This window comes from Caenorhabditis elegans, chromosome V (assembly GCF_000002985.6).
Source record: "Caenorhabditis elegans chromosome V".
In the NCBI taxonomy this organism is placed as follows: Eukaryota; Metazoa; Nematoda; class Chromadorea; order Rhabditida; family Rhabditidae; genus Caenorhabditis; species Caenorhabditis elegans.
In genome coordinates, this window is record NC_003283.11 from 3,377,422 (window position 1) to 3,402,582 (window position 25,161).

Consider the following 25,161-nt stretch of genomic DNA (forward strand, 5'->3'; position numbering starts at 1 on the left):
TAGGTATCTGAATATTATGACCAAACACTCTAACTGACACTAACTGACAGATTTTCTATAATAATACAATTTACGGGTTTTTAGTAAAGTTCCACATTTTCAATAGAACAAAAAGCTGATCAACTCATTTATTTGTTCAATTGTCATTTGCGACTGTAAATACATATGTATAACGATTAGGTTGGCAGTGTAGTTTGGTTGGTGAGTGGTCCTTTGGGCTCTGAAAAATTATAGTTCGAATAGGCTTTAAAATATAAATTGAGTCTAAAATATGAAAACTTACTCCAGTTGACTTCGACTGAGAGACTTTCCACGCTGAGTCCTTCCTTCAATTCGGTTTTGAAAAGTATCGTATCTGGATTATTTTTTGGATCACTGAGCGTGGAGTAGTAGTACTAAAAAACACGTACAAATAACTTAAAATAACCCATCTGGATTTCTCGAAAAATATATTTTAGAAAATCTTAATGCTCTGTACATGAGTTTTAGTAAGTGAATAGTAAGTTATAAGTCTTTAATACTACTGTAATCGCGGAGGGACCGGAAATCGGTAAATTTTATATGATTTACTTGAATAACCGGTTTTAAACAGAAGCAGTAACTTCTGAAAATTGAAGTGAATTTTCTATTAGATATTGCTTTTCTCACATTTTAATACTGTTACACCTATCTAGTTACAGCGGGCTTTTTTTAGATCAATGGCACCGATAACCCCAATTCCGTTAGCATTGTATTATCGGACCCAACTGTAAATATACAATACAAATTGTTCACTTTTTTCAATTTTTAATCAAAAATTTAAAATGAAAGTAATCATTGAAATCCGCGTAAAATTTAAATTTAAAACAAAAAATTAAATCAGCAATTAGTGTTGTATATTTTCGTGCCTGTAATTATTAGTCCATATTTTGCGTTATAAATTATTAATATAGGCATCTAACAATAAATAGCCAGATTACTTGTTGAAAAACTTACTCCAATCTTGAAAACAGATAATTGTGGATACTCAATCGTCAATCCTTCGTTAATGGGAATCACGGTGCACTTCTGAGAATAAAAAGATTAAATGACAAGACTGTATTATTTCAGACCTCGTATCCATAAATTCGACAAATTTCTAATGTACCTCCCCAAGCACATTCTTCCATTCCGCTTACTTTAATTGTCAATTTGTCTACAACTTTCCCATCGATCGTGGTGTCGAATGCCCAACTTATCTGAAAATGAAAGAAAAATTGAACTTTCAAATGTTGAAAATGTACATAAGTATATTTTGTAGAATCGTTCCTATGTAAATAAACTTGATTCAGTCGCTTATCCACTACTCGTTCAATATTGCCAACATTATACGGTACATATGAAGATCCATTAGGCTTAGTGTGTGAATACGTGTCACTCGTGACATCGTACGTAAATTTCACATGATTTTCTTTTGACATTGGTCCCAAAGCGATATGCTCTTCCCGCCAAGTTAATAATGGCGTTGAGACTACATCTTGATTGGATTCTGAATTTTGTTTATTTGGAAGACGATCTCATTGGTTTTGCAAAAATACTATAATAGTCTCTTAGTGTGAAAAAAAACGTACCAGTGTCATTTAAAGTTGAAGGTGAAGTAGTTTCAATGGTTCCAGGCGTAGTTGTCATTTCAGAAACAGCTGTAGTGGCTAAGGTAGTTTCAGTAGTGTTTTCTGAACAGATTTTAATGTTTTACTAAGTAAAATTGCTTTGACAAAACTCACGCCAGAAAACTTCAATTGAAAACGTTTCCACTGATTTTCTATCATTGACATCGGTTTTAAATAATCTTATATTATCGGAAAGAACAACCTGAAACTCATAAATATCACTATTAAAGGTGGAGTATCGCCGGTGGGGATTTTGTCTAAATGCAATTATTATGATCCAAAACAACCGAATATAATAAAACACTCCAAAATTTTTTAGATGTTTCATAATTTCCGGTCAAAGTTTTGGCAAATTGCCAAAATTTTGAAAAATACGAGCTTTTGAGGAAATTTAAAGAATTTTCGCATGTTCAGTAAATAAAAAAATTTCAAAATTTTTTTGAAACGTTTTATCATGATATTTGGTCGTTTTGGGTCCAAATGAGTGGTTTTTAACGATTTCCCCACCGGCGCTACGCCACTTTTAAGGGAATTTTAGGATTTTTTTCCTAGTATACTTACACTTATGTATAGCATATCAACTGGATACTCCATTATCAAACTCTTGTTTGTCGGAATATTTGTGCAATTCTAAAAATATGAACATTTAAAAGGTAGTTTCACATATTCATACTATGTGATAGTTTGAACAAGCTTCAATAGTTCCTGCGTTTTCCTTCAAAATATCGTCTATTCCCGCCATTTTGATCACCACTTTTTTGACGGATTTCCCATCGTTTTTCAATTGGAACATCCAATCTATCTAAAATGCATTTATACATAATGCTAGGCTGATATACCAATGTAAACTTACATGACCACCATTCACCTCTTCAGGATAGTCTGGCTGTATGAATGCTTCATTATTGCCTTCATGTACTATTCTTTCAATATACTGAAGTTTCCTAGGCGAGACGTCTGATCCATCTACATTATTATGCGAATAGACATTGTTGATAACGTCGTAAGTGAATTTTATATAGTTTTTTCCCGATTCCGGAATTAATTGGATGGGCTGCGTTTGTGTGTCAAATTCTTCATAACGACGAAGTAATTCTGTGAATAGAACAGTTATATAGAGGACAATTTTACTTTTTTCAATATGAAATTGTTCTACTCACTCCAATGACCGCTAGCATTAAAACTGCCCATATTGTCGATCTTTGGCAGATTGGTATGGTTAGTTGTCATATTGTTGAGCATCTTAACCTGAAACCGGAAATTACATGTACATGCTTCTAAAGAGAAAATATACAGTAAACTCACGCCAATGAAGAATTTTTCAAATTCTGGTTTCTCAAATTGTAAGCCTACCATTGCTCGGAATATCCATGCAGTTCTGAAATTCAAAACTTAAACAGTTCACTTTTGTTTTTTTTTTCAAACTTCTAAAGAATTTGGACAGAATTCAGCTAATCCTCCATGATTGACAAGCTCTTGCATTTGTAATATTTCAATTTTTAAATGTATCAATTGTTTTTTATCATCATGCATATTTATGTTCCAGTAGATCTAAAACATGATTCTAGATTAACCTGTGTAGATAAAATTTATAAAAACAGTACCCAAGCATCCTGATCCGGAATTATCTTCTGTAAATAGCCGATCCCCGATGGAAACTCCTTTTCCATTGCGAAATTTTTCACGGACCAAGGTTTGAACGTAACCTTATTATAATGTTCGCCCATGACAAAGTGGTTCTGTCCAACTACAAATTGTAGCCCATGGTCGTATTCATCTGATACGCGGGGAGCCAAATGAATTATGTCTCCCGTTTCTTTGTAAAGATGGGTAACCAATCGTTTTTCTGAAAATAATATTTTGATTGAAAGTAGAATAGTGTCATATCAACCAAGCCGGTTGCCGGAAACTTTGATTTTCTGTAAATATCCAATTTGCCGTTTGCCGAACATAAAATTGCCGGAAGTTTAAGAAGGCTTTTTTATAAGACGGAAACACTTAAAACTGTGCCTTTTCGAAATACTTTTCCCATTTGTTCAAGATATTTTCACATAAATTGCTTACAAAATAGATGTATGAAAATTTATAGGATGCGTACAATTTCTCCGATTAAAATTGAAATGTTTAAATTTCCAGTAAAAAAAAATGAAGAAAAAAAATTTGCCAGAAGTTTTCGATGTCGAAATATTGCCGATTTGCCGAATTGCCGGAAAATTTTTTATTCACCTTAAAATATGCCAAACACTGCGTTTTTGCCACTTTTTGAGGAACATGTTTGAAATATTTAATTGGCTTTCAAGGACTTAAAATAGGAGTTAGGTGATAACTTAAAAACCTAGTGTTTTAAAGTAATTTTAGCGTAGTCCACATTTAAAAGAATACAAAATCTCAAAACTAATTCACTACCGATCAGCACTTCTTAACTTACTTGAACTGACTTTCACAGAAAAACTGCCCATCTTGCTTGTGTCAAACCAATATGTGTCAGTAAAATCTTCTCTCTTGGACATCTTGATCTGCAATCATTTTTATATGAGGTGTAGCTCATTTTCAAAAATCTATTGCAAACTCACACCAATGAAAAACGTTTTGATGTTTGGATTAAGAATCATCAATTCATCATCTTCCGGAATATTTGAGCAGTTCTGTAAGTAACAACTGAAAGAGTTAGGATGATTTTTTAAACCTTTAAAGAATCATCAGTACACATTTCTGCTTTTCCTTTATTGTCGATGATCTTATACACGACATCCATGGTAATCGCTACCTCATTTATATACATTTCAGGAGAGTCCACCAATTCAAATTTCCAATAAATCTGGAGCATACTTTCAAATGAATTAACGGAATGGAAAACGTACCAATCCGTCCTCATTTGGTGTTATCTTGTGTATAAACGTAGTCTTTTCAACGGGGAAACCTTTGAAAAAATAAAACTTCACTTTTCGTTCCATATTCTTCACGATCCATGGTTGAATTTTCGTCCCATCATCGTTGAGTCGTGAGTATTCGTCGCTTGTAACGTTGTACTCAAATGTTGCGTAATCTGCGACTGTTCCATCCTTATTTTGATTCAATATAATAGACTTTTTAGTTTCTGTGAAAGATGTCGAATAATTCTCTGAAAATGACTACATCAGAATAGTTACAGCTTTGTAAATTCTCACTAGGCGTATTTTCTTCCGTTGCATTATCCGCAGATGTTTGATTCGCAAGAGAACCTGAACACATAAATCACTTTACTCTTTAACAGAAATCCCCCGTGCTTACCATGTTTGCTTTCATTATTTTTCCCAGCAACTCCGGACAATCCAAAAACAATTGGCGAAGTTATGAACAATATTCCAATAAATACTGTAGCTACCTTAGCAATGGTCTTCCAAGGATCATTTGATCGTGATCTTAAACATGTACGAGAGGTTTTTGAAAAGGAAAATACAGGATTTCATATATCAAGTCTTTAAGTAAAGCTAATTTGGTAATGTTTCAAAAAATTGGCAAACGGACATCGGCGTTTTTTCCACAACTAGAGTATTCTGACAGTACCAATAGCCTGTCAAAAACCAAAACGGCTCAGACTACAAAGACTATATAGACTGCAAACTTTGGAAACATGGAACCAGCGTTTACATACAAGCAAAATTTTCATGTTATTGCGTTAACGGAGGTCTAAAGCTAATAAGCTCAGGCCTGAACAGGTAATCCTCGGGCTCGGTGCAAACAGAGAAAATGAACTCACCTATTCGAATTGCCTAACAACAGTGGATCGTTTTGTGAATACACAGGGTCTTGTAGAGACATTTTCTTTTATTTTTTCACGATAGACTTCTCAACTGCGAATATAGTTCTCTCGAAAATAGAAAAACGAATAAAGTTCTCTCTAGAAGAATTCAGTAGTAACCCAAGGTCAAACCGGCAAAAACAGGTTGAGATTTTGATAGGGATCTTTGTAGCAAGATACAAGGAAGTAGTCGTGCAAATTTGAAGAGTTCAAAAAGTAATTCATCTGCGAGATGTCTGATCGAATGCTACAAAAACATAATTGTGATCTTTAGCGTCTCCTATCTTGTAAATTGTGAAATGGAAAGATACGAACATGGCGATTTGCGGTAATGTCGCCGTTGGGATAGTATAGGAGCCTGTAGGATTACTGTAGTTTCAGAAAAAATAACTTTATGCAATTTTTAAAATCCCATTTTAAAAGTTGGTGCTAATATTTTTTTTCAGAAATCGCCAATTGAATCTGCGAACGTATTTATGTACTTGTGTTCGCAGACTTCTATAATTTTTCATAGATATTCGAGAATTCTGACAAATACCCTTATTAAATAATCCCGGCGCTGAGTACTCGGAAATAGGATTGAAAAAAACGTTCTGATTTTCGTTATTTTCTTTGTTTTGCTGTTTGCTTCCAGTTTCGGAAAAAAAATTGTGGAAGATATAGAGGTACCCAACGACTGATCAAACTAATTTGAGTCCAAACGTAATATGTTTATGACTACTAATGGCACAAAATTGGTCTTAATGTTTTTTTTTGTGTTTAGTAAAATACCTTCATATATCTCATTCAGCGTTTCTCAATTTTCACATAAGATTAAAAGCACGTGGTATGTGTAACTTCCCTACATCTATAATTACTTGCTTAAAAGATAACAGCCACAATAATTATAGATCAGACAACTGGAAAGGTTTAGAAAAAATTTTTGATGAAGAAGGTGTAATTGGAGACCAATTTTTTCACAGATCTTTTCAAACAAAAAGCATTTTTCTGTTTTTGAGCCTTCCGAAAGTCGCATGATTTTTTCAACTTTTGATCCAATTTATTGTTTATTATATAAAAAAAGCTGAAAATAAAACGGGTTTTAGTTAAGAAAATGTCATCTCTTGAAGAAGGTCCTCTGATGAGTGTGCCCGCTGTGCTCGTAACATCAATTGGAGTGATTTCTTCTGTTTACACAACAATTATGAACGTCTATTTTATAAAAATGACTGTAAAGTTAGTTGAGCTTAAAAATTGTACCTCACAGAACCTGAAATATTCAGAACTCGTAAGAATATGATTCTCTTCTTCTACCGTCTCTTTCTCGACGTGGCGTACAGTGCCCTAGGTTGTGCTTATATGACATTCTGCATTTTGTATTCATACTTCACTGTAGAGCTCCGCGAGCAGCAAGTTTTTATTCTTTATATAGGGTTTCCACTTCAAACAGCAGGAGCTATGAGATCGATTGTGGCGGTGGCAATATCGCTTGAAAGGGTTTTGGTGAGAATGATAGAAAATGGGATACTTGTGATCAAGGTTTTCAGGCGATTTACACACCAATTATGTTTCATAAGTATCGCGATTTATGTCCTTCTATAATAATTCTGATATTGGCTATTAGTCTGTCAGTTTGAAATGTGTTTGAAAACCTTCTTATGTACCTTTTTTGCACTATGAATATATCCGCAATGCCACGTGACTGTGGAGTTTTGCGATGCTCAGTTGATCCGTGTTATTTCGATTTTTGGACAACTGATAGAGCGGTAAATTTTTGGTAAAAATTTTGGGTTTGTGAGACAAAATTTAATTTCGACAAAGTTGAAGGCATAAAAGATCTCTCTCTTTCTTGTAAAATCAACAGTTGAACGATTTTTCCATGTTTCAGGTGATATTTGCTTTCAACATTGCATTTTCCGGTTTACTTTCTACAAGACTGTTAATTTTCGATAAATCACTCGGTCATCATGCTAACAGTGAGCATTCAAAGGTAATTGTTTTTTATTCAAAAAGATGCAACAGTATTAGAATCTCAGATAAATCATATAGCTCTGGTCGACGCTGCCAACGTATTTCTATGTGATTTTGTGCCAACAGTATCCAATTATGTTCTTCCTAAATTCCCATTTTCAAGTTTCAAGGTCTCGGGTTTTTGCTCATTTCGGTCATAAATTTCATGGTTTTTTTTGCAGAACATTGGACCTTACGTTTATATTATAAAACTTGTTGGAAGTGCTGTAGAATCATATTTTATTTTGAAGATTTTGAAGAGAAGAAGCGCTCGAACAAGTATTGCAATAGTAACTCACACTAATCGAAATGAGAGAAATTCGTAAACATTCTAACCCTTTAGTTTCTTATAATAAAATGTCATTCCATCAATTTTCACCCAGGCGCGGTTTCAGGGCCTGAAACCTGCCTTCAACCTGCCCGCCTCACGCCGGGCTCTCGGCTCATTTCTGCACTATGACGAGAAGTCAAAGGCTTGGTATACACACCACATAGTGCCACAAGGTGGTTTTTTTTTTATGCGGCCGACACTTTTCGGGTTCGGCGCAACACCTAGACGCGAGGCAGGCGGAGGTCGCCGCAGGGCGAACACGGCTTCTTAAATCAGTCTGAAGTCTGAGTCAATCGGAATCTGTTGAAAGCTGGAGCTCGTGACTCGGAATTTCAAGTTCAAATTAAAATGGAAATTCTGAACGAGTAGGCAAGCGGTAACGGAAACAAGTAATTTATTAACTTATGCATCGGGAAATTGAGAACATAACTTAACGGGGGGGGGGGGGGGTAAACAGTGAATACAGTCAAACAAGCAAACAAAGTGGAATTCGGAACAACTTAACGCAAAAAGCAGGCTGCCTCTTCACAGGTTATGATGCGTTACTCTGGAGGTGGCGCTGTTGGGTTATATACTGGCAAATTGTTGAATACGGGATATTTCGGAACAAATGGTCCATTTTCTTTGGCGTCGAGCACGGTTCCTCCTTTTCCATACATTGATTCTTGGTAGGATGGTGGTGCTGAAATTTTACACATTCTATAAATTCTATAAATCTGAGCAACTTACCGCTCGGAATCACTGCAGCTCCATGATCTTCGCTTGAGCTTGGAACTTTCTCATCATTGACGTTAGGGTACAACCCAAGTGGATACGGTGCATCGGCGCCTTTCTCGGAATCGTCGGTCGGTAGGGCTCCGTAACCTGGTGGTGGTGCTCCAATCGGAGTTGGCTTGCTCGGTGGGAGATTTGGATCCTGTTGATAGTAGGCAGGTGGAAGGTACTGGCGAATGGGAACTGATCCAAGTAAGATTGACGATTCGCAACGAACTATACCGTCTACATTGACTTGTAAAATGTACTCTACAGTAACCACAGGAGAAAACTGATTGATGGTTGGAGTTACAGACGGAATACGGAGTTCCAACACGAACTTGTGCTCATTTTTGGAAGGCACTTCCAGTTTCTGACATTCCTTGACGACCTTCTTCGTGTCAAACTTTATTCTTTGTATTTTATCGGACATCTTTTCATTTCTTTCAAAATCACCACCATAATTGTAAGTGGCACCATTCTTGTATCCAGTGAACTTGCACTGCTGCAGTATTTGTGCTTTGATGTTGGTAACACTGGTCGAGGTGTGATTGATGAGGTGAATGTTCAGAGGAACAGTCTCGCCGGGAACGAATCCAGTTTTTGGAATGTTCACACTCATCTCGAGAATTCCCCCTTGGAAGCAACAACAAGCTATATTTTCACTGGCTTGGTGGTTGATTTGAGTGAGCGAGTGCGAATAACATTGAGATCGAGCAGTGGAGAAACTGAAAAATACTTTTGGAATTTCCAAAACTCTAGTGGTTAATAAACGTTTAATCTGATTTAATCCGGACCTGACAAGGGAAGTCAAAAAACTGAACCCCGGACTTTGACATGCCATAGTAATTTTTTGATAAAAGAGTGAAAATAATTATCTCTCCAAGAAATTTAGCTGCCCCGGTCCAGGTTCAGCAAAGTTATGACGCTTTGAAAGTGGCTAGACCACCTTTTTAAAAAAATTTCAAAAATTTCAAAAAAAAATTTTTTTTCTGAAACGTGGAAAAAATATCTGTAAATGATTCAAAACAGCGAAAAACATATACCATGCTCATAACTCTCAAGAAAACCCATAAATTAACCTACAAGAAAAAGTAATTTTTCGAATTTCGCTCAAGATATGTAGATCAAGCAATGTGGTTTTTTGTCCGTGGGAAGAAAAAATGTGCATAATATATGTTTTTTACATTTTTGGATAAGTTACAATAGTTTTTATCAATTTTTAGAAAACATTTTTTATTATTAAAATTCGAGTTTTTTTGCTAGGGTTTAGGTCAAATGCTAAGGTCAAGGAATTTTTTTCGGCGCTTTCAAAACGTCATAACTTTGCTAAACCTGGACCGGGGCAGCTAAATTTTTTGGAGAGATCATTTTTTTCACTCTTTTATCAAAAAAATACTATGGCATGCCAAAGTCCGTGGTTCAGTTTTTCGACTTCCCTTGTGAGACCTTCCTGAAATCTACTCACTGTTAAAGGAATCTACTTTGGTTTTTTTTGCAGCAAACTTCTCTATTCCCCCAAATTTATGCATAACCCTTACCAGTAATGCACATCTTCTTGGCTTTATCCTTACGCCATGGCCGATCCACGTCAACCTTCACTGTATATCTCACATATCCATATTTTCCCTCAAAGCTTGGCGGAATATTGGTAGGGAGAGTATAAGAGAATGGCCACGCGTATTCTCCAGCTGCCAATTCGTTCTGAAATGTAGATAAAATATTGTTTTTTAATAAACAGTTATGTGTATAAAACTAAATACTATTCTTTGATTTAAAAAATACCTACCTTTCCATCTTCGCAAGTCCAAAGAAGCTGGGTGTAGTCGAGGTAGTTCACATTTGCGGAGTAGTGAATCGATCGTGGGCGGATGGAGATTGAACTGCCATTACTAAACATTAAATAATATTGGATTAGAAAACAATAGACTCTGTACAAAACGCATTCACTGGGAGCTTTAATCCAACCGATAAAAATTACTAAATTCCCGTTTTTTCCATGGGAAACCATGGGGAAAACTGAAACCACGTGGATCATATAATTTCTCAGAATTTTCAAATTCCTTACAATTTGCAAGCATTTTCGTAGTTCTTCCAGCTGCTGTGAGCCAATCCCAAAATCTTGATATTCACCGCACGAGCCTTATAGTTTTCCTTTGTAGTGAGCACCACTCGCCCGGAAATCGGTTGTCCCGGGAAGAACACTTCGTCAGGTTGATCGAATATAACTTGAAGCAGCTCCGTTTTTGGCATGACAATCCTGAACAGAGAAAAAATCGTGAGAAAATTCGGAAAAAAAATTAGATAAAAATTTGAGGAGAAAACACAGAAATTTGAGCATAGGGTTTAAAAATATTCCACTTTTTTCGGAGGTTCAGAAAATGTGTAAAAAATATGAATTGAAAAGAAAAATGTGCAGAAATGATAATGATTTGATGATAAAAAAAGGAACAACAAAACAGTTGAATTAAAGAAAGCAAGCATTAGACGACTAGGCAAAACATTTTTTGCGAGCAATGGAGGGAGAAGAGGCGATTGAAACAAACCCAGCAGACACATGCACTCCGCGCCTCACTGACCCATAGAGAGCCGCAGAGAAAAAGAGAGAACAGCGGGGAAAGAAAACTGGTCAAAGAACACTGTTTTTCATTCAACTAGTGAAAAAGAAACAGATACAGCGGTAGGTTTGTGGCCAACATAAAAGAGTTTATGATAGAATGGAAGAGATAACAGAAACATTTTTGAAGATTTTTATGAAAGACAGTAATGAAAATTGTAGTGTTCATTTGATCAGAGAATCGTCAAAAAGCATCTAAAATATCTGTGTTGAGCCCCACAGAGTGGGGACAAATTTTGGCATCTTCTCTTTTTGGGCTTCTTCTCTTTTGGTGCAGCCGAGGAGGGTGCACGAGCACTTGGTATATGATAAATTGGTGGAAAGAGCACGCTGAGAAACAGAGAATGCGAAAAGGGACGTCAGAAAATATAGAAAAAAGAACGAAAAAAGAAACAGATGCAGGAGACCGAGTGGGTTATTTTGTTCCAAGAATCGCATTCCCGCAGTTCAATTAAAAAGCTCGAAGCACTTTCAACGATACTTCCTTCTTTTGGAAAATTTTTTATATAAGAGTTTCCCACTACAGAACTGTATGTCAAACATATACTTTTATTAAAATCACAAAATTATTTATTATTACAATGATTTTATTCAATCGTTCGCAATTGACAAACTTAACAAACTATGTAATGTGTGCATAGTTTAATAATTTATGCATAAAAAAACAAGAAAAACTTACTACCGGGGGATAAATAATACAAAGTATATAGAAAAATCCTTTAAAAATCAATATTTTGAACATTATGTGACGAAGAAGAAGAAACAAACGGACTCATATAAGAATATTTCACTCTGGCGGTGGTGCTGTTGGGTTATACACTGGCAAATCGTTGAATACTGGGTATTTTGGAGCAAATGGTTGTGCATTTTCATCAGTATTGAGCTCTGTTCCTTCTGTTCCATACATTGATTCTTCGTAGGATAGTAGCGGAGCTGAAAACTTTTCAATAATAAAGAACAATACATACAATGTTTCTGAGTTACTCACCAGATGGGACTACTACAGTACCATCCTTAGGCTCATCTCCGCTTGGATATGGAACGACCACATCAGCTGGATTAGGCAGACCAACTGGATATGGTGCATTTCCGGCTCCATTCTCTGCACCATCAGTCATTGGTAAGAATCCATATCCGGGTGGTGGAGCGACTCCACCTGGAGCAACTCCCGCTGGAACAACTCCTCCTCCAATTGGCGTTGGTTGGCTCGGCGGAAGATTTGGATCCTGTGGGTAGTAGGCTGGTGGAAGATACTTGCTGATGGGAACCGTTTCAATCAAGATAGACATTTCACAATCGACGTTACCCCCACAAGTTGTGCTGGTCTCCACTCATTCCGGGGAGCCACTTTCATTTCCAGACCCTGCTTGACAACGGTCTTAGTGTCGTGTTGTGTTTCCTGCAGCATTCCGGACACACTAGTCTCGTAACCTCCACCATAAGTGACTGTTGTACCGTTTCGGTATGCGATGAACTTGCACTGCTGGATGATTTTTGCCTTGACTTTGGTAACGGGCACGGAGGAGTGATTGAGTATGTGGATATTCATGGGGACAGTTTCACCGGGAACGAAACCGGTTTTTGGGATGTTCACACGAAGCTCGAGATATCCCTTTGTGAAGCAACAGCAGCCAAGATTCTCACTTGCTTGGTCATTGATCTGGGTGAGTGCGTGAGGAATGACATTCAGATCGATCAATGGAGAAACTGAAAAAAAAACATGAAAGTATTGAGATTGCTGTAGATCATACCAGTGATGCATCGCTTCTTATCCTTATCCATACGCCAGGGCCGATCAACTTCAGCTGTCACTGAATATCTCAAATACCCATATTTTCCCTCGAAGCTCGGTGGGACATTGATAGGAAGATTATAAGAAAATGGCCACGCATATTCTCCAGCTGCCAATTCGTTCTGAAATTTTATATATGGTACAACTATTTTTCCTATCGAACAACTTTATTTTTGACTAGGGTAACTTAAAGTTTCAGAAATGTAAAAATATGTTGAACAAGTTAAAATCGAATTTTTCAAATTGTATCAAAAGCTCTTACCGATCCATCTGATGAAGCCCACAAAAGCAAGGAATAGTCCAAGTAGTTCACATTTGCAGAGTAGTTGACTATTTTCGTCTCATAGGCCTCTTTGCCCTCAGCATTACTGGAAAATTATCATTTTACAACTTTGAAAAATTTAACTTTTTTAGCCAATCAAAAGTAATGATTTTTGTATATCAAAATTTCTCACACTTTGCGAACTCTCTCGGTGTCCGTCCAGCTAGTGTGAGCCAATCCCAAAATCTTGATGTTCACTGCACGCGCCTTGTATTTTTCCTTTGTCGTTGAGAGCACCACTCGCCCGGAAATCGGTTTTCCCGGGTGGAAAACTTCGTCAGGTTGATCGAATATCACGTGAAGCTCTGTATCTGGCATGGGAGCGCTGAAACAAAAATTTGGAAAAACGATGAATTAGAAAACTAAACCAATAAATCGGTTATGAGCACCCAAAAATGAAAACAATATTGGAAAACTACGTAGAACTTTTCGTAAAGTATTGCTGTATTTGCTTGAATTCATGAAAAGGTCGAAATAGATTTTGCAAAAAAGCGCAATAGACTTTGTCGTAAACTGTGGTGTTTGCGTACATGTGTTGGCGCCGTGCCAAGTTAAACCAAGGACATTCACACTCTGCGTGTCTATCTGACCAGTTTTGAGTCGCAGAGAAAAAAAGGGAACAGCGGACGGAAAGTCAAAGAACATGGTTTCCATTCAACGAGAGAAATAGAAACGGATAGGTTTTTCACAGTTTGGAAAAGTTGGTGAGAAAGAAGAAAAGAGGGCTGAAATATTATTGATTAATTCAAAAATAACAGTGTTATATTTTTCAAAGATAAATGTATTTTTTAACTCATAGTCAGTGGAATCTTTAAAAGCATTGCAAAGTTTTTTTTATAATGAAACTGTATTATCGATTGGCAATTTGGCGTGGAAAGTGAAGTAAGGTCGGTAGAGTTTTTATTTTCTGCCGAAAAAATAATTTATGCTTGAATATTGCGTTTCGACTCGAATAAAACCATGATCTGTGATTCCAACAAGGCGTTAGATTGCCGTTTCCCGAAACACGGAACGATATTTTTGAAGGACACGAACAACAAATTCTAGTAGAGTTGAAAAGACACCTAAGATCGCATTCTACGACCAAAACTGTTCATGTGGCCGCCAAATAGGTGCAAAAGTGTTCAAATATTTGGGGAAAGTTTTTTGAGTGACTTCTATCCATTCTTCTGAGTCCTGAGTTGGTTGGTTATTTGGAAAAGTCAGAGAATTTTTTCGAGGACTTTTGATATCGTGCTGAGACCCAGCATATATATCTCGTGCTGCTGGGGCATAGGAGATTAATGTTCGAAAAACTGAAATACTTCTTGATCTGTTAAAATTGTGTATGTCGTTTCAAGTAACTGTCACAAGATGTCTATCAAATATCACTACTTCTTGTTGTCGGAGAACTAGTTGTTTGCATCTTGACCTTGGATCGATGAGAAGTTCTTATAAGAAGAACTAAATTCGTTCTACATACTTTTCGAGGCGACAATGTCTTCTCAAAATCCCACAAATGCACAATACTCTGCTCTGTCTTTAGGTGGTGAACCAATCAGGTAAGTTTTTGTTTTACAAGCAGGTAGGGCTATGAGTGGAGAAATATTGGGCTAATGTCGGGATACTATAGTTGTCATCATTCATTTTCAATTTTCGAGAGCCGATTCGGCTTTCCCGTCCCCTTTTTTCGTTTATTTTCAAATAATTTCCAGATCGCAACCAAGTCATCCTGGCAAGAGCATCGCAAAAATAACTACCGCTTTCATTGGAGCTCTTGTAGTTTCAGCAACAATTCTCATTGCCTTGTCGGAAACTACTACTTCTTCCCATCTTGCAGGTGAGCTTTATTTTGGTTTGCAAAATTTCAATGTTAATTTACATCATAATTCTTTCCTTGTTAATTGTTTTGATATTTTCAGCACCAAGTCATGAGGTTTTAGCAACACAGGACGAGCCTATCCAATTGGAAAATGACTCACAGGACAAATACGTAGAGTTTCGGTATGATCCAATATCCGGAAAGTACTCCCACGTAAATAAAGATGGATAAAGAATTAATCCATTTATTGTCAAGAACGTTGAGCGGCACTCTGAAAAACAATACGCTGTCTACTTACAGAAGAAAGATAAAAATGAAGAAGGAAGTGTACGTTTTTAATTTTTCAAATACAAGTTCATCCATATTCTTATTCTAGATTTACTGGAAATTCAACTTGAAGTCCGCTGGAAAGATATTGGAGAAACTTGAAATTAGAATGGTATCAATCAACAATATTGCCAATGGAGGAGGAAAAGCAGAAGCTTGTCTTCAACCTTCTGAAGTTTGAACTCAATTAGATTAACAGTTCAATTTTCTATTTTTCAGACTTGTAAAGACATTCCAGTAGGCAGTGTTCTAACTCTTGATAACCCACAATCTGACACTCTAACTGTAGGAGTGAGTTTACTTTGGCCTTGCTTTCTACACGAATTACCAGAAAATTTCAGATAAAACTGTTCAAGGATATACAACTTTTTGGTCGCGATGAGAAGTGCACTGAATGTGGAGAGTTTGAGAGGGGATTTTCAGTCAAAGCCTTCTGGAGTGAGTTTGAACTTTTTTTTGAAAAACGAAAAAAAAATTTCGAAAAAAGATATTTAAAAAAACAACAAATTTCTGATTTTCAGAGTCCAACTAGTATTACTACACCTCCAGCCATCTGAATTCGCAATTCATATTTTATTTTTAAAACTTGTCTCAATAAATCAAATTACTCTAATAAACATAATATTTCGTCTTCTTGCGTATTATGCATTCATCAACATTTTCAAAAGATCACATTAGCTCAAAATTAACAACAAACTATTTGCAAACATTTATTAAAACTCGAAATTGCTTTTATTTACTCCTTCTTGAATACGCATGTACTGTAGAAACCGAGAGAAAGATTGGTGATTTGCAAAAAAAAAATCTTATTTCTTCAAAGTATTCAAGTAAAATTTACCTCACGAAACTTATTCCATTCTTTCTTGCCACACGCCTCCGTAATTTCGTTCTTCAAACAGTCACCTTTTCCGAAATATTTCTCACAAGTCACACTTCTTTTGTGCTGATTTTCCTTTTCCTCATCTGTAGCGCGAATTTTATTGAGGTCCCAGTGGTCGAAACACTTTGATTTTCTAGCATTCAACTTTTCACTACACTGGGGGAACTCATCGGCAAAATACACAAGAGTTTGGCGATACTTTCCAGTTAGCTCAATCCCCTGTTTTTTCGCATCCTTGGTGTATGGCGGGCATGTGAGAGCAGTCATACAGTTGATCGCATTGTCCACATATTTCTTGAATTCCCTCATCTCATTTATGTCATTCATGTTGAGTTCGTTCATTTTCAAGGGTAAATCGTGCATAGTCTTAAGGAATTCAAATATTAAAAGTTGAGTAAGGTAGGTTGGGCGAGGAATATGATTACAAAATATTTCTGCACATTATTTATGAATTTGTGCTCTTTTTCAAGAATTCTAAAGCAAGCCCTATCGTAAGTTCAAACTGGGGATCCCATGAGGTCGCCGCAACGGCGCCTGTGCCGGCCTCACAGCGTCACTCAAGCCGCATGTACAGTACGGCGCGGAACCCCGAACGTGTCGGCAGCTTCCGAACAACAAACAACCTCTTCGCACTACGTTGCGCACACACCAAGCTGCGGAACCCCGAACGTGTCGGCCGCTTCCAAACAACTACCTTGAGCACTTCATTGCACACGCACAGCAGCGTGAGGCCCGCATTTCGAGCCTCACTCAGCTGGGAGCCCTAGTTCAAACTTTACTTTTTTAAACGTGGCTTCCTAAAAAACTGAGTTTTCGATGTTTTTTTGACTAGAAATAAAAGAAATTTAAAAAATATTAAAAAATAAAAAAAGAAATTTTCCGAATTTTTTTAAAGGTATTAGTTTGATAATTGGAAAGAAACTTACCTTTCCACACACAATGCCAACCACTCCATCACTACATTTAGTGCCGTTCCCAGCATCAGAAGATCCATGGACTAATCCGAGCAGCATGGTGCCAATGACGGCAAGTTGGAGGATACTCATCCTTCTCTAAAGCAACGGTCAAAAAGTATCTCGGTAGACGGGAAAAAAGTGACTGAAGATTTCCACGGGGCATGTCTGTTTATAAACGTTTGAAAAGATGATATTGAACACTGTGGCAACTGTCGTATTTTTTCCCTGAAGTTCAATGTTTGAGCTGTCGATTGAGACGCAACCCATGTTTTACTCATCCCAACAACTGGTCTGTGCCGGAACTTTTCGACCCCAAGATATCTCAAGATTACACTAAAAACTACTGATAGAAAGCTTTTTCTTAAATGCTACTTAACTCCTAATAGCTTTGATTAATAGGGCTCCCACGAGGTCGCCGCAACGGCGCCTTCGCCGGCCTGCGGCGCGGAACCGCGAACGTGTCGGCCGCTTCCAAACAACTACCTCTTCGCACTACGTTGAGCACACGCCAGGCTACTCATTTCACGCCAAGCTGCGGGACTTCGAACGTGTCGGCCGCTTCAAATAACTACCTTTTGCACACACACAAAAACCACTTTATTTTACTCGTAATGAGAATTTAAAACTGAAAAAAATCTAATAGTAAGCCAATTTATTAAACAAAGTTCTCGATGATTTATCCGAGTCTGCTAAAGTCGCATTCACTGACAAGCATGTAAGAAAGATTGACAAATTGCTGAAAATTACCAAAAATTTTTTAATTAAAAAATCTATATAGTATACCTCACGGAACTTATTCCATTCTTGTTGGCTACAAGTTTCAATGATTTCCTTCTTGAGACAGTCATCCTTTCCAAAATATGTCTTACATGTGTCCTTTTTCAATTGATCAATTTTATTCTGGTCCAGTGTTGAATGAATTCCATTTGGAACCGGGTCTCAGTCATCGAAACATTCAGATTTCTTCGCGTTCAATTTCTCACTACACTTGGCAAAATCCGTGTGTAAGTACACAAGAGCATCGCAATACTTTTCCACAGTCTTCAGCGCTGACTCTCCTTTCTCATTTTGTAAAGAACATGTGAGATTGGCGAAGCATTTCTGCAGAGAATCGCAAGACGTCTTGAATTCGTTCAGCTCATCTTTGTTATTCATATTAAGCTTGTCGATTTTTCCGGTGAACTCAGTCAGGCGCTGAACATCGAACAAGGTTACTTATAAAGTGAATGAATCAAAATCACTTACAAAGCGGCAAAAAAGTTCATCGGGTGTTTCACCAGTGCAGTTGGGTTTGAGATCAGCAGGAGCTCCATGGGCCACTCCTAAGATAATAGTTCCAATGGCGGCAAATTGAAGAAAACTTATCATTTTCTGAAAAAAAAACAAAAAAATCAAGAAATATTTGAAGAACGGAGACGGAAAAAAGTGAAGATTTCTACTGGGCTGAGATCTACTGGAGGTATGAGCGATTGAAAAGACAATGTGGCAACTGTCTTGGATTTTCGAGAAGCTCAAGACAAGTTAAGGGGCTCACACGTTTGTATTAAAATCTCTTCTTTCACTCGTACCATAAACATGCAGAGGGTGGAGCTTTGTGACCCGAATCAACTCCGAGATTACACTGAACGGATGATAGTGAGTTCTTTTTCGTAATTTTTTAGCAATTGTCGGCCAAACGAGTGTTACTGGAGGTAGCAGACAGACATCCCTCCCTGGTGCACATTTTTCTATCAAAGATCGCAGATAGGCAAACTCTATGCAGATCTCAAACTTTCAAACTTTTCTGATCGGCTTGAACAATCATGGGTAGAAGTAGTAGAGCAAACGGAAAATGGAAGTGACTGCAAACTCAGCAGCACCAACAGTTATATGAAAAAACAAACCGTGCGAAATAAGCAGTCCAATTGCGTAGTAATACTTGCAAGTGCGATTCAGTGAGAGTACCAGGAAGTTCTGAACAGAACATATCAGGCAAACAAAATGAATGAGATTCCTAGTAGGGTCGCGATCTTTGAATTTGATTTGGAATCGGATAACACTTTTAAAAAATAGTTTGTGTAGCTTGTACCGAGTTAGATGTTCAACTAGGAAAAAGTCGCTAACATCGCACGCCTGTCTTCGCTGTTCAATTTCCTCGGGATGGCAATTGCTGGAAAAAAGAAATAAAGCAGAAGAAAGCACTTGCTGTATCTTCTGTTCTTAGTGTAATTTTTAGACTTCTCGGGGTCAAACAATTCCGGCATCAACATGTTTATGGTGAATCAAGGGATAGGTTTCAATGTACAAATTTCATTTTGGTGGAACAAATGTGCGATCCACAATCATCAGGAAACTTTTCTCTTTGGTATTCCAGGAACTACGACAGTTGGCAGAATATCATCTTTTAAATCGTTTAAATAGAGCTCACCGTATTGGAAATCTTCATTCTTACTTTTTTCACTTTTATCAACTTTCAATATAAATTTTGTTTCAGAAAATGATAGGATTCCTCAAACTTGTTGTCATTGGCACTGTGTTTTTAGAAGTGGCTAATGCAGCATTTGCGGAGGAAGAAATCCTTGTGTGTACTGAAGAAGAGTCACTTAGGTCACTTTTTTGTGCCATGGTGAGTTGTATTAATCTATGTATCTTATTAATTCGAAATATTTAAATTTAGCGTATTCCCCCTTTTATCAACAAAACTGAACTACTCGACATGAATGACAAAAAGGAGGTAAAAGAATTGAAGGAGGAGTGCCATAACGTACTCAGTTGTTTCAACAAAATCAAATGTTTGGGCAAAAATGGAGATCAAATACCGAAGCTTAGGGTTGTTGGAAAGTATTGCAAAGCATTGGACTACGTACACGATAATTTTGCCGAGTGTAGTGACAAATTGAATGCAAAGAAATCAACATGTTTTGATGACTGGGACCCAATTCCAAACAAAGTTCATTTCGAAAAAGATCCAATAAAAAAAGAGCAGTTAAGAAGTGAGGCTTGCAAGATATATTTTGGAAAAGACGACTGCATGATGAAGGAAATTAAGGCAACATGTGGACAACAAGAATGGGACGCCTTCAGAGTGGTAAAATGCTTTTAGATATTTTCGCTAGAATATCGTTCATTTTCAGCATTTCATTAACATCGCAGGAGGATTTGTCGACACTTGTGACTTCAGCAGATTGAATTAAATTTTATGTGTTCTTTTTTTTAATTAAATGTTTCTGAAGTTCTCTTACCGGCTACTCCTGCATTTTTGTCTTTACTGCAAAATACCACTATTATGCTCCCAAGATGGCCAAATATCCTAATAAAACTTTTCGAACGTTCTTTTAAAAAAAATTTACAGAAAAAGTGGTAATTTTGCCAATTTTCAACGCTATAATATATAATACTCAAAACGTATGTAAACAATAAAATTCGTGGAAATTTATTTGTAATCGACCATATTGCCGGTTGCTAAAAAGTTGCCGAAGTTTTCAGCGTCCGGCAACTTTGGCAATTGCCGAAATTTTTGGGGTTCGGCAACTTCGGCAGTTGCCGAGTTCTTTTTTCTCGGCAACCTCGGCAATTGCCGATATCAATGTCAAACATTTTTAGCTCACAATCAGAAAGAAGCATTCAGAGAGCCTGAAAAATGCTAACATTTCACAGTAAATTTAAAAAAAAACGACCATACTTTCTTTCAAAAGGTTCAAATATACATATAATTTCAACAAAAATATATGTTCGACCAACGTCAAAACCTTGAAACCTGGTTGCCGGTTGCCGAAAATCTCGGATGCCGCACAGCCCCGATGAGCTCTAACGTCTTTTCGATTTCTAATCGCTTCTCTCGGATCTGTTTGGAACCAGGATCCCTTCTTACTCACTTCCGCGATAGATCTTATTTTTATCTGACACGCTAACATATCCACAGTTTTGCATCACATGTCATTTGTCCCAAACATTTTGACCCTGTGGAACTTTAACAGTTGGCGTCAGGGAAAAAGAACCACCGTCAGAAAACTATGTTCTCTCGCAGTGGGATAGGTTCTCTCATTTTTCGATTAGTTTTTCACTATTTTCCCTGTTTTTTAAAAAAACTGTTGAATTATTTTTAATTGCAGAAAATGAGGGGTTTTTTCAAACTTGCTCTGCTCGCATCAGTCCTACTTGCACTCGCTTATGGGGATGATGGATACAATGAAGCAAGTGAGTTGGAGAGAAGAAGAATTAGAGATTGCCCAGAAGTCACTTTTAAAAGAATGGCCGGTTGCGTTTGGGTAAGTTTTTAGAAATAACTAGCCCAGGTGAATAATTGTTTTACAGGAATTTGGAGGATTTTTGAAAAAAGTACTTTTTCTGGATTTAGAGCAGAGGACTCTGGATAAATTTAGAAAATCGTGCGTTTCAATGGCTACATGTTTCGATCTTATCGAGTGTAAAGAAACTGGCAAATTTTCAAGAGGCAAAAGAATCAAGGACTCTTGTGATGTCATGAACTACTTATCCAAAAATTTCGTTCCCTGTCTTAGAAGATTGGAAAAATTGAATCCAGCACCTACGTGCTTCAAGAAGTGGAAACCATTTTATGATTTGAATGAAGTTGGACCTGACACAACCCCAGAGGAAATGGAGGAATTGTGCAAAAATATGCTTGGAAAAGACAATTGCATGAAGGATCTAGTCGGCAGAACTTGTGGAGGAGCCATGTCGCAAGAGTTGGTCGATGTAAGCTTCAGCTTTGTAGTTAGCAGAGAAATTGAATTTTGAAAATTTCAGCGTTTTGAAGAAACATCCGTTTTCAAACAATGCGACGCTGACTAAATTTAGCGGACATTTGAATCCTTCATTTTCTTTGCTAAACAATTAAACAACAGTTATTTCATGCTAAACAACTAACGTTTACATTTGAATAATTTTGAATTTTTTCTCTTGAAATTTATGTTTCAAAAAGTACTGTTTTCAGAGGAAAATTTACTTCAAACTTGTAAAAATTATATGTTACACTAATAAACTTTGAAGTTGTTTTTGAGGACTTTTTTGACGAAACTGTATTTCTTGTAATAAAATGCAATTATAGTGAGTGTACCAGAAATTTCCAATTTTAATTTTTTAATGTAAAATTTCTAGTCTTCACCTAAAAAAGAGTCACTTGTAACAGGAACATAATATTTGAATTACTCTGAGTTAGCAATAAACTATTGCAAAATAAGCAAATTATTCTTGTTTTGGATCTTTACTGCATCATTCTGATGAACAAATATATTTTACACCGCACCAGTGACTGAATGTTTCTGACAATTAATTTTTGGGATGGTCTCTAACATTGCACGCCTGTCTTTTCCGTTCAATCTCATTCGGATGACAATTTCTGGAAAAAGGAAGCAAAAGAAAGCACTTGCTATCTTTTGTTCTTAGTGTAATTTTGAGGTTTCTTGGGGTCAAACAATTCCGGCATCAACATGTTTATGGTGAATCAAGGGATAGGTTTCAATGTACAAATTTCATTTTGGTGGAACAAGTGTGCGATTGACAAGCATCAGAAACTCTTTTTGAGCTATTCCAGGAACAACGACAGTTGGCAGAATATCATCTTTTAAATCGTTTAAATAGAGCTCACCGTATTGGAAATCTTCATTCTTACTTTTTTCACTTTTATCAACTTTCAATATAAATTTTGTTTCAGAAAATGATAGGATTCCTCAAACTTGCCATTATTGGCACTGTGTTCTTGGGAGTGGCCCATAAAGCAGTTGCGACTGGAGCAGAAGACGCTGGTTGTACTGATGGAGAATCACTTAGGGCATTTTCTTGCATCATGGTGAGTAGTCTTTATCTTCAAGCAACTCAATAATTTATTATAAATTCCAAATTCAGGGTCTGTCCGATTTCATCAAAAAAACTGACAACCTCGACATGAATGACAAAAAGGAGCTAAAAGTATTCAAGGATGATTGCCATAACGTAATCAGTTGTTTCAACAAAATCAAATGCTTGGGAACAGATGGAGAGAAAATTCCAGAAATGAAGGTTGTTATAAAGTATTGCAAAGCTATGGACTACGTTCACGATGATTTTGCCGCCTGTAGTGACAAATTGAATGCGAAGAAATCAAAATGTTTTGATGACTGGGATCCAATGCCAGACAAACTCCAAGATGAAACAGATCCAATAAAAGTTGCCAAGTCAAGAAGTGAGACTTGTAAGAGATATTTCGGAAAAGACGACTGCATGATGAAGGAAGTCAAAGAAACATGTGGCCAACAAGAATGGGACTCCTTCCGAAAGGTAAAAGCTTCTAGATAATTTCGCTAAAATATCGTTCATTTTTAGCATTTCATCACCATCGCTGGAGGATTTGTCGACACTACTTGTGACTTCAGCAGATTCAATTAAATAATTTATTTGTTTTTTTTTGCGTTAAATATTTCAGAGTTTCTAAAATTCCTGGCCAAAAACAAATCCCATTTTTGATTTTTGATAAATTTACAAATTTTCCAAACGAGCACAACTTAAAAACTATAAATGTTATCGAGAAAAGTTTAACTGGTGAAGTATTGCTCATAATTGCGCCTACTGGTATTCGGTTGTTTGAGTTTTTTACAAATTTCATGACAAAAAATACAGCGGCCGAAATCTCGTGAGCCCGTTTTTGACAACGTTACTGATTCGACCGTATCTCGAGAACCAAATTTTTTTTCCGGAAATGTTGTTAAATGGAAATAGTCCTCGCCAGCATTTAAACTTGTTTTATCTGACACTACCAGCCTTTTCAATTTATGATCGCTTCCCTTGCTACTTCTCGGAACCAGGCTCCCTTCTTCCGCACTTTCGCAATTGAACGTATTTTTATCTGACTTGTGTACGGTGGACAAATCCACTGTTTCACATCACATGTCATGTTTCCCCAAACATTTTGACCCCGTTTGTAAAGCATTGACAATTGGCGTCCAGGAAAAAGAATGTTAAACCACCGTCAGAAAACTATGTTTTCTGGGATAGGTCGCATCGCTTTTTTTTTATCATTTAACTTTTTTCGGTTTTGAAACAAGTTGTCCATTCCTTATGATTTTCAGAAAATGAGCTTTTTGTTCAAGCTTGCTATACTTGGAGCACTTCTTCTTGCATTTGCGGAAAACCAGGTTCCAAACAATGAAACAAGTATTATCGAGTCGGGAACTGGAACAAATTGCACGGAAGTCACTTTAAAAAAGTTGTTGGCTTGCCTTTATGTAAGATTTTTTGAAATTTCTAGCTCATTGGAATAATCTGTTTACAGCGATTAGGAGAATTCAGTGCAAGATTGTTCTTTGTCGATTTGAAGCAGAAGAGCCTGGAGAAATTTACAAAATCGTGCACTTCCATATTTACAAAATCGTGCACTTCCACACATGTCTTGACCTTGTTGAGTGTGAAAAAGAGCAAGACAACTCCACAGGAAAACAAGTTAGGGAGTCCTGTGAGATCATGAACTTCTTATCCACAGACTTCAATCCCTGTCTTGCAAAGTTGGGAAACTTGAAACCAGTTCCCGAGTGTTTCAAAGAGTGGAAACCATTTTATGATTTGGTATTAAGTGGAGAGGACGAAACCACAGACGAAATGGGGGAACTGTGCAAAAACATGGTTGGAAAAGAAAATTGCGTGAAGAAGTTGGTCAGCGAAACGTGTGGAGAGCCGGAATCCCAGCAGTTGTTTAATGTGAGTTTCAGCGCTGTAGTGTTCCAAAAAATTATTTTTGTTTAATTTCAGAAGTTGAAAGCTACAAGCCAATTCAAACACTGCAACTGAAACCAACACAAAAGCCACGACCCTCAGAACTGTCATACTTTAATTTTATTTTAATTTTGAATTAGTTACTGAAATAAAACTATTCCACCAGTTCAAAAAAATCGGAACTTATATCAACTCTCTTTTTTGTATTGGTCAGGATCAATTGGTCTGGATCTTGGTGATTTAGAGATACATTTGACATTGGGAGAAGTTTGAAGAAAAAGGTTGCTGCGACATGTGGCGT

The 25,161-nt window shown here is 36.9% G+C and overlaps 4 protein-coding genes, 1 non-coding gene and 7 pseudogenes across 12 annotated transcripts; 6 read left to right on the forward strand and 6 right to left on the reverse strand.

Moving 5' to 3' along the window:
* Positions 1-114: 114 nt before the first annotated feature.
* C04E12.10 lies at positions 115-5,429 on the reverse strand (annotated as a pseudogene). Its single transcript has 21 exons — positions 5,368-5,429; positions 4,899-5,029; positions 4,796-4,849; positions 4,490-4,749; positions 4,315-4,446; positions 4,202-4,273; positions 4,057-4,144; positions 3,233-3,474; positions 3,054-3,179; positions 2,934-3,006; positions 2,789-2,876; positions 2,482-2,723; positions 2,302-2,430; positions 2,190-2,258; positions 1,743-1,830; positions 1,590-1,691; positions 1,263-1,507; positions 1,092-1,217; positions 976-1,047; positions 284-395; positions 115-220 (listed from the first exon to the last, which is right to left on the reverse strand). Coding segments are annotated over exons 1-21 (2,619 nt in total).
* On the reverse strand, positions 2,724-2,788 carry mir-4922.1. The gene has a single exon (NR_068663.2). It is a non-coding gene; the product is annotated as a pre-microRNA mir-4922.1 (primary transcript).
* A 1,073-nt stretch (positions 5,430-6,502) lies between the features above and the next one.
* Positions 6,503-7,724, forward strand: srbc-4 (annotated as a pseudogene). Its single transcript has 6 exons — positions 6,503-6,624; positions 6,672-6,891; positions 6,936-7,154; positions 7,277-7,378; positions 7,425-7,529; positions 7,581-7,724. Coding segments are annotated over exons 1-6 (912 nt in total).
* A 549-nt stretch (positions 7,725-8,273) lies between these two features.
* arrd-20 lies at positions 8,274-10,735 on the reverse strand (annotated as a pseudogene). Its single transcript has 5 exons — positions 10,551-10,735; positions 10,272-10,374; positions 10,024-10,186; positions 8,459-9,210; positions 8,274-8,411 (listed from the first exon to the last, which is right to left on the reverse strand). Coding segments are annotated over exons 1-5 (1,341 nt in total).
* A 1,173-nt stretch (positions 10,736-11,908) lies between these two features.
* arrd-21 lies at positions 11,909-13,531 on the reverse strand (annotated as a pseudogene). Its single transcript has 5 exons — positions 13,347-13,531; positions 13,154-13,259; positions 12,851-13,013; positions 12,088-12,806; positions 11,909-12,032 (listed from the first exon to the last, which is right to left on the reverse strand). Coding segments are annotated over exons 1-5 (1,297 nt in total).
* Positions 13,532-14,689: 1,158 nt separating this feature from the next.
* T20D4.13 lies at positions 14,690-15,875 on the forward strand (annotated as a pseudogene). Its single transcript has 7 exons — positions 14,690-14,754; positions 14,908-15,032; positions 15,115-15,341; positions 15,391-15,516; positions 15,561-15,632; positions 15,683-15,779; positions 15,863-15,875. Coding segments are annotated over exons 1-7 (725 nt in total).
* Positions 15,876-15,899: 24 nt separating this feature from the next.
* On the reverse strand, positions 15,900-17,323 carry T20D4.15 (T20D4.11-like domain-containing protein). The gene is made up of 2 exons (NM_071545.4): positions 17,148-17,323; positions 15,900-16,587 (listed from the first exon to the last, which is right to left on the reverse strand). Exons 1-2 carry the CDS (start codon positions 17,265-17,267, stop codon positions 16,165-16,167), a joined length of 543 nt encoding a protein of 180 aa, NP_503946.3. The 5' UTR covers positions 17,268-17,323; the 3' UTR covers positions 15,900-16,164.
* A 530-nt stretch (positions 17,324-17,853) lies between these two features.
* Positions 17,854-18,545, reverse strand: T20D4.17 (annotated as a pseudogene). Its single transcript has 3 exons — positions 18,423-18,545; positions 17,961-18,371; positions 17,854-17,913 (listed from the first exon to the last, which is right to left on the reverse strand). Coding segments are annotated over exons 1-3 (594 nt in total).
* Positions 18,546-19,643: 1,098 nt separating this feature from the next.
* T20D4.12 (T20D4.11-like domain-containing protein) lies at positions 19,644-20,501 on the forward strand. The gene is made up of 3 exons (NM_071548.4): positions 19,644-19,782; positions 19,834-20,244; positions 20,291-20,501. Exons 1-3 carry the CDS (start codon positions 19,654-19,656, stop codon positions 20,348-20,350), a joined length of 600 nt encoding a protein of 199 aa, NP_503949.2. The 5' UTR covers positions 19,644-19,653; the 3' UTR covers positions 20,351-20,501.
* A 767-nt stretch (positions 20,502-21,268) lies between these two features.
* Positions 21,269-22,171, forward strand: T20D4.11 (T20D4.11-like domain-containing protein). Its single transcript, NM_071549.3, has 3 exons — positions 21,269-21,424; positions 21,471-21,872; positions 21,924-22,171. The coding sequence occupies exons 1-3, from the start codon at positions 21,272-21,274 to the stop codon at positions 21,966-21,968; spliced, it is 600 nt and encodes a 199-aa protein (NP_503950.1). The 5' UTR covers positions 21,269-21,271; the 3' UTR covers positions 21,969-22,171.
* A 659-nt stretch (positions 22,172-22,830) lies between these two features.
* Positions 22,831-23,642, forward strand: T20D4.10 (T20D4.11-like domain-containing protein). The gene is made up of 3 exons (NM_071550.3): positions 22,831-22,965; positions 23,022-23,432; positions 23,478-23,642. The coding sequence occupies exons 1-3, from the start codon at positions 22,834-22,836 to the stop codon at positions 23,538-23,540; spliced, it is 606 nt and encodes a 201-aa protein (NP_503951.2). The 5' UTR covers positions 22,831-22,833; the 3' UTR covers positions 23,541-23,642.
* A 581-nt stretch (positions 23,643-24,223) lies between these two features.
* T20D4.20 lies at positions 24,224-24,935 on the forward strand (annotated as a pseudogene). Its single transcript has 3 exons — positions 24,224-24,376; positions 24,424-24,845; positions 24,897-24,935. Coding segments are annotated over exons 1-3 (614 nt in total).
* The last annotated feature ends 226 nt before the right edge of the window (positions 24,936-25,161 follow it).

Coding starts and splice junctions, on each gene's coding strand:
- T20D4.15 (NM_071545.4), bottom strand. CDS start 17,267: ATGAGTATCCTCCAACTTGCCGTCATTGGCACCATGCTGCTCGGATTA. Junction 16,588..17,147: donor TTGGCATTGTGTGTGGAAAG/GTAAGTTTCTTT, acceptor GAATTCCTTAAG/ACTATGCACGATTTACCCTT.
- T20D4.12 (NM_071548.4), top strand. CDS start 19,654: ATGATAGGATTCCTCAAACTTGTTGTCATTGGCACTGTGTTTTTAGAA. Junction 19,783..19,833: donor GGTCACTTTTTTGTGCCATG/GTGAGTTGTATT, acceptor ATTTAAATTTAG/CGTATTCCCCCTTTTATCAA. Junction 20,245..20,290: donor AATGGGACGCCTTCAGAGTG/GTAAAATGCTTT, acceptor GTTCATTTTCAG/CATTTCATTAACATCGCAGG.
- T20D4.11 (NM_071549.3), top strand. CDS start 21,272: ATGAGGGGTTTTTTCAAACTTGCTCTGCTCGCATCAGTCCTACTTGCA. Junction 21,425..21,470: donor GAATGGCCGGTTGCGTTTGG/GTAAGTTTTTAG, acceptor ATTGTTTTACAG/GAATTTGGAGGATTTTTGAA. Junction 21,873..21,923: donor TGTCGCAAGAGTTGGTCGAT/GTAAGCTTCAGC, acceptor TGAAAATTTCAG/CGTTTTGAAGAAACATCCGT.
- T20D4.10 (NM_071550.3), top strand. CDS start 22,834: ATGATAGGATTCCTCAAACTTGCCATTATTGGCACTGTGTTCTTGGGA. Junction 22,966..23,021: donor GGGCATTTTCTTGCATCATG/GTGAGTAGTCTT, acceptor TTCCAAATTCAG/GGTCTGTCCGATTTCATCAA. Junction 23,433..23,477: donor AATGGGACTCCTTCCGAAAG/GTAAAAGCTTCT, acceptor GTTCATTTTTAG/CATTTCATCACCATCGCTGG.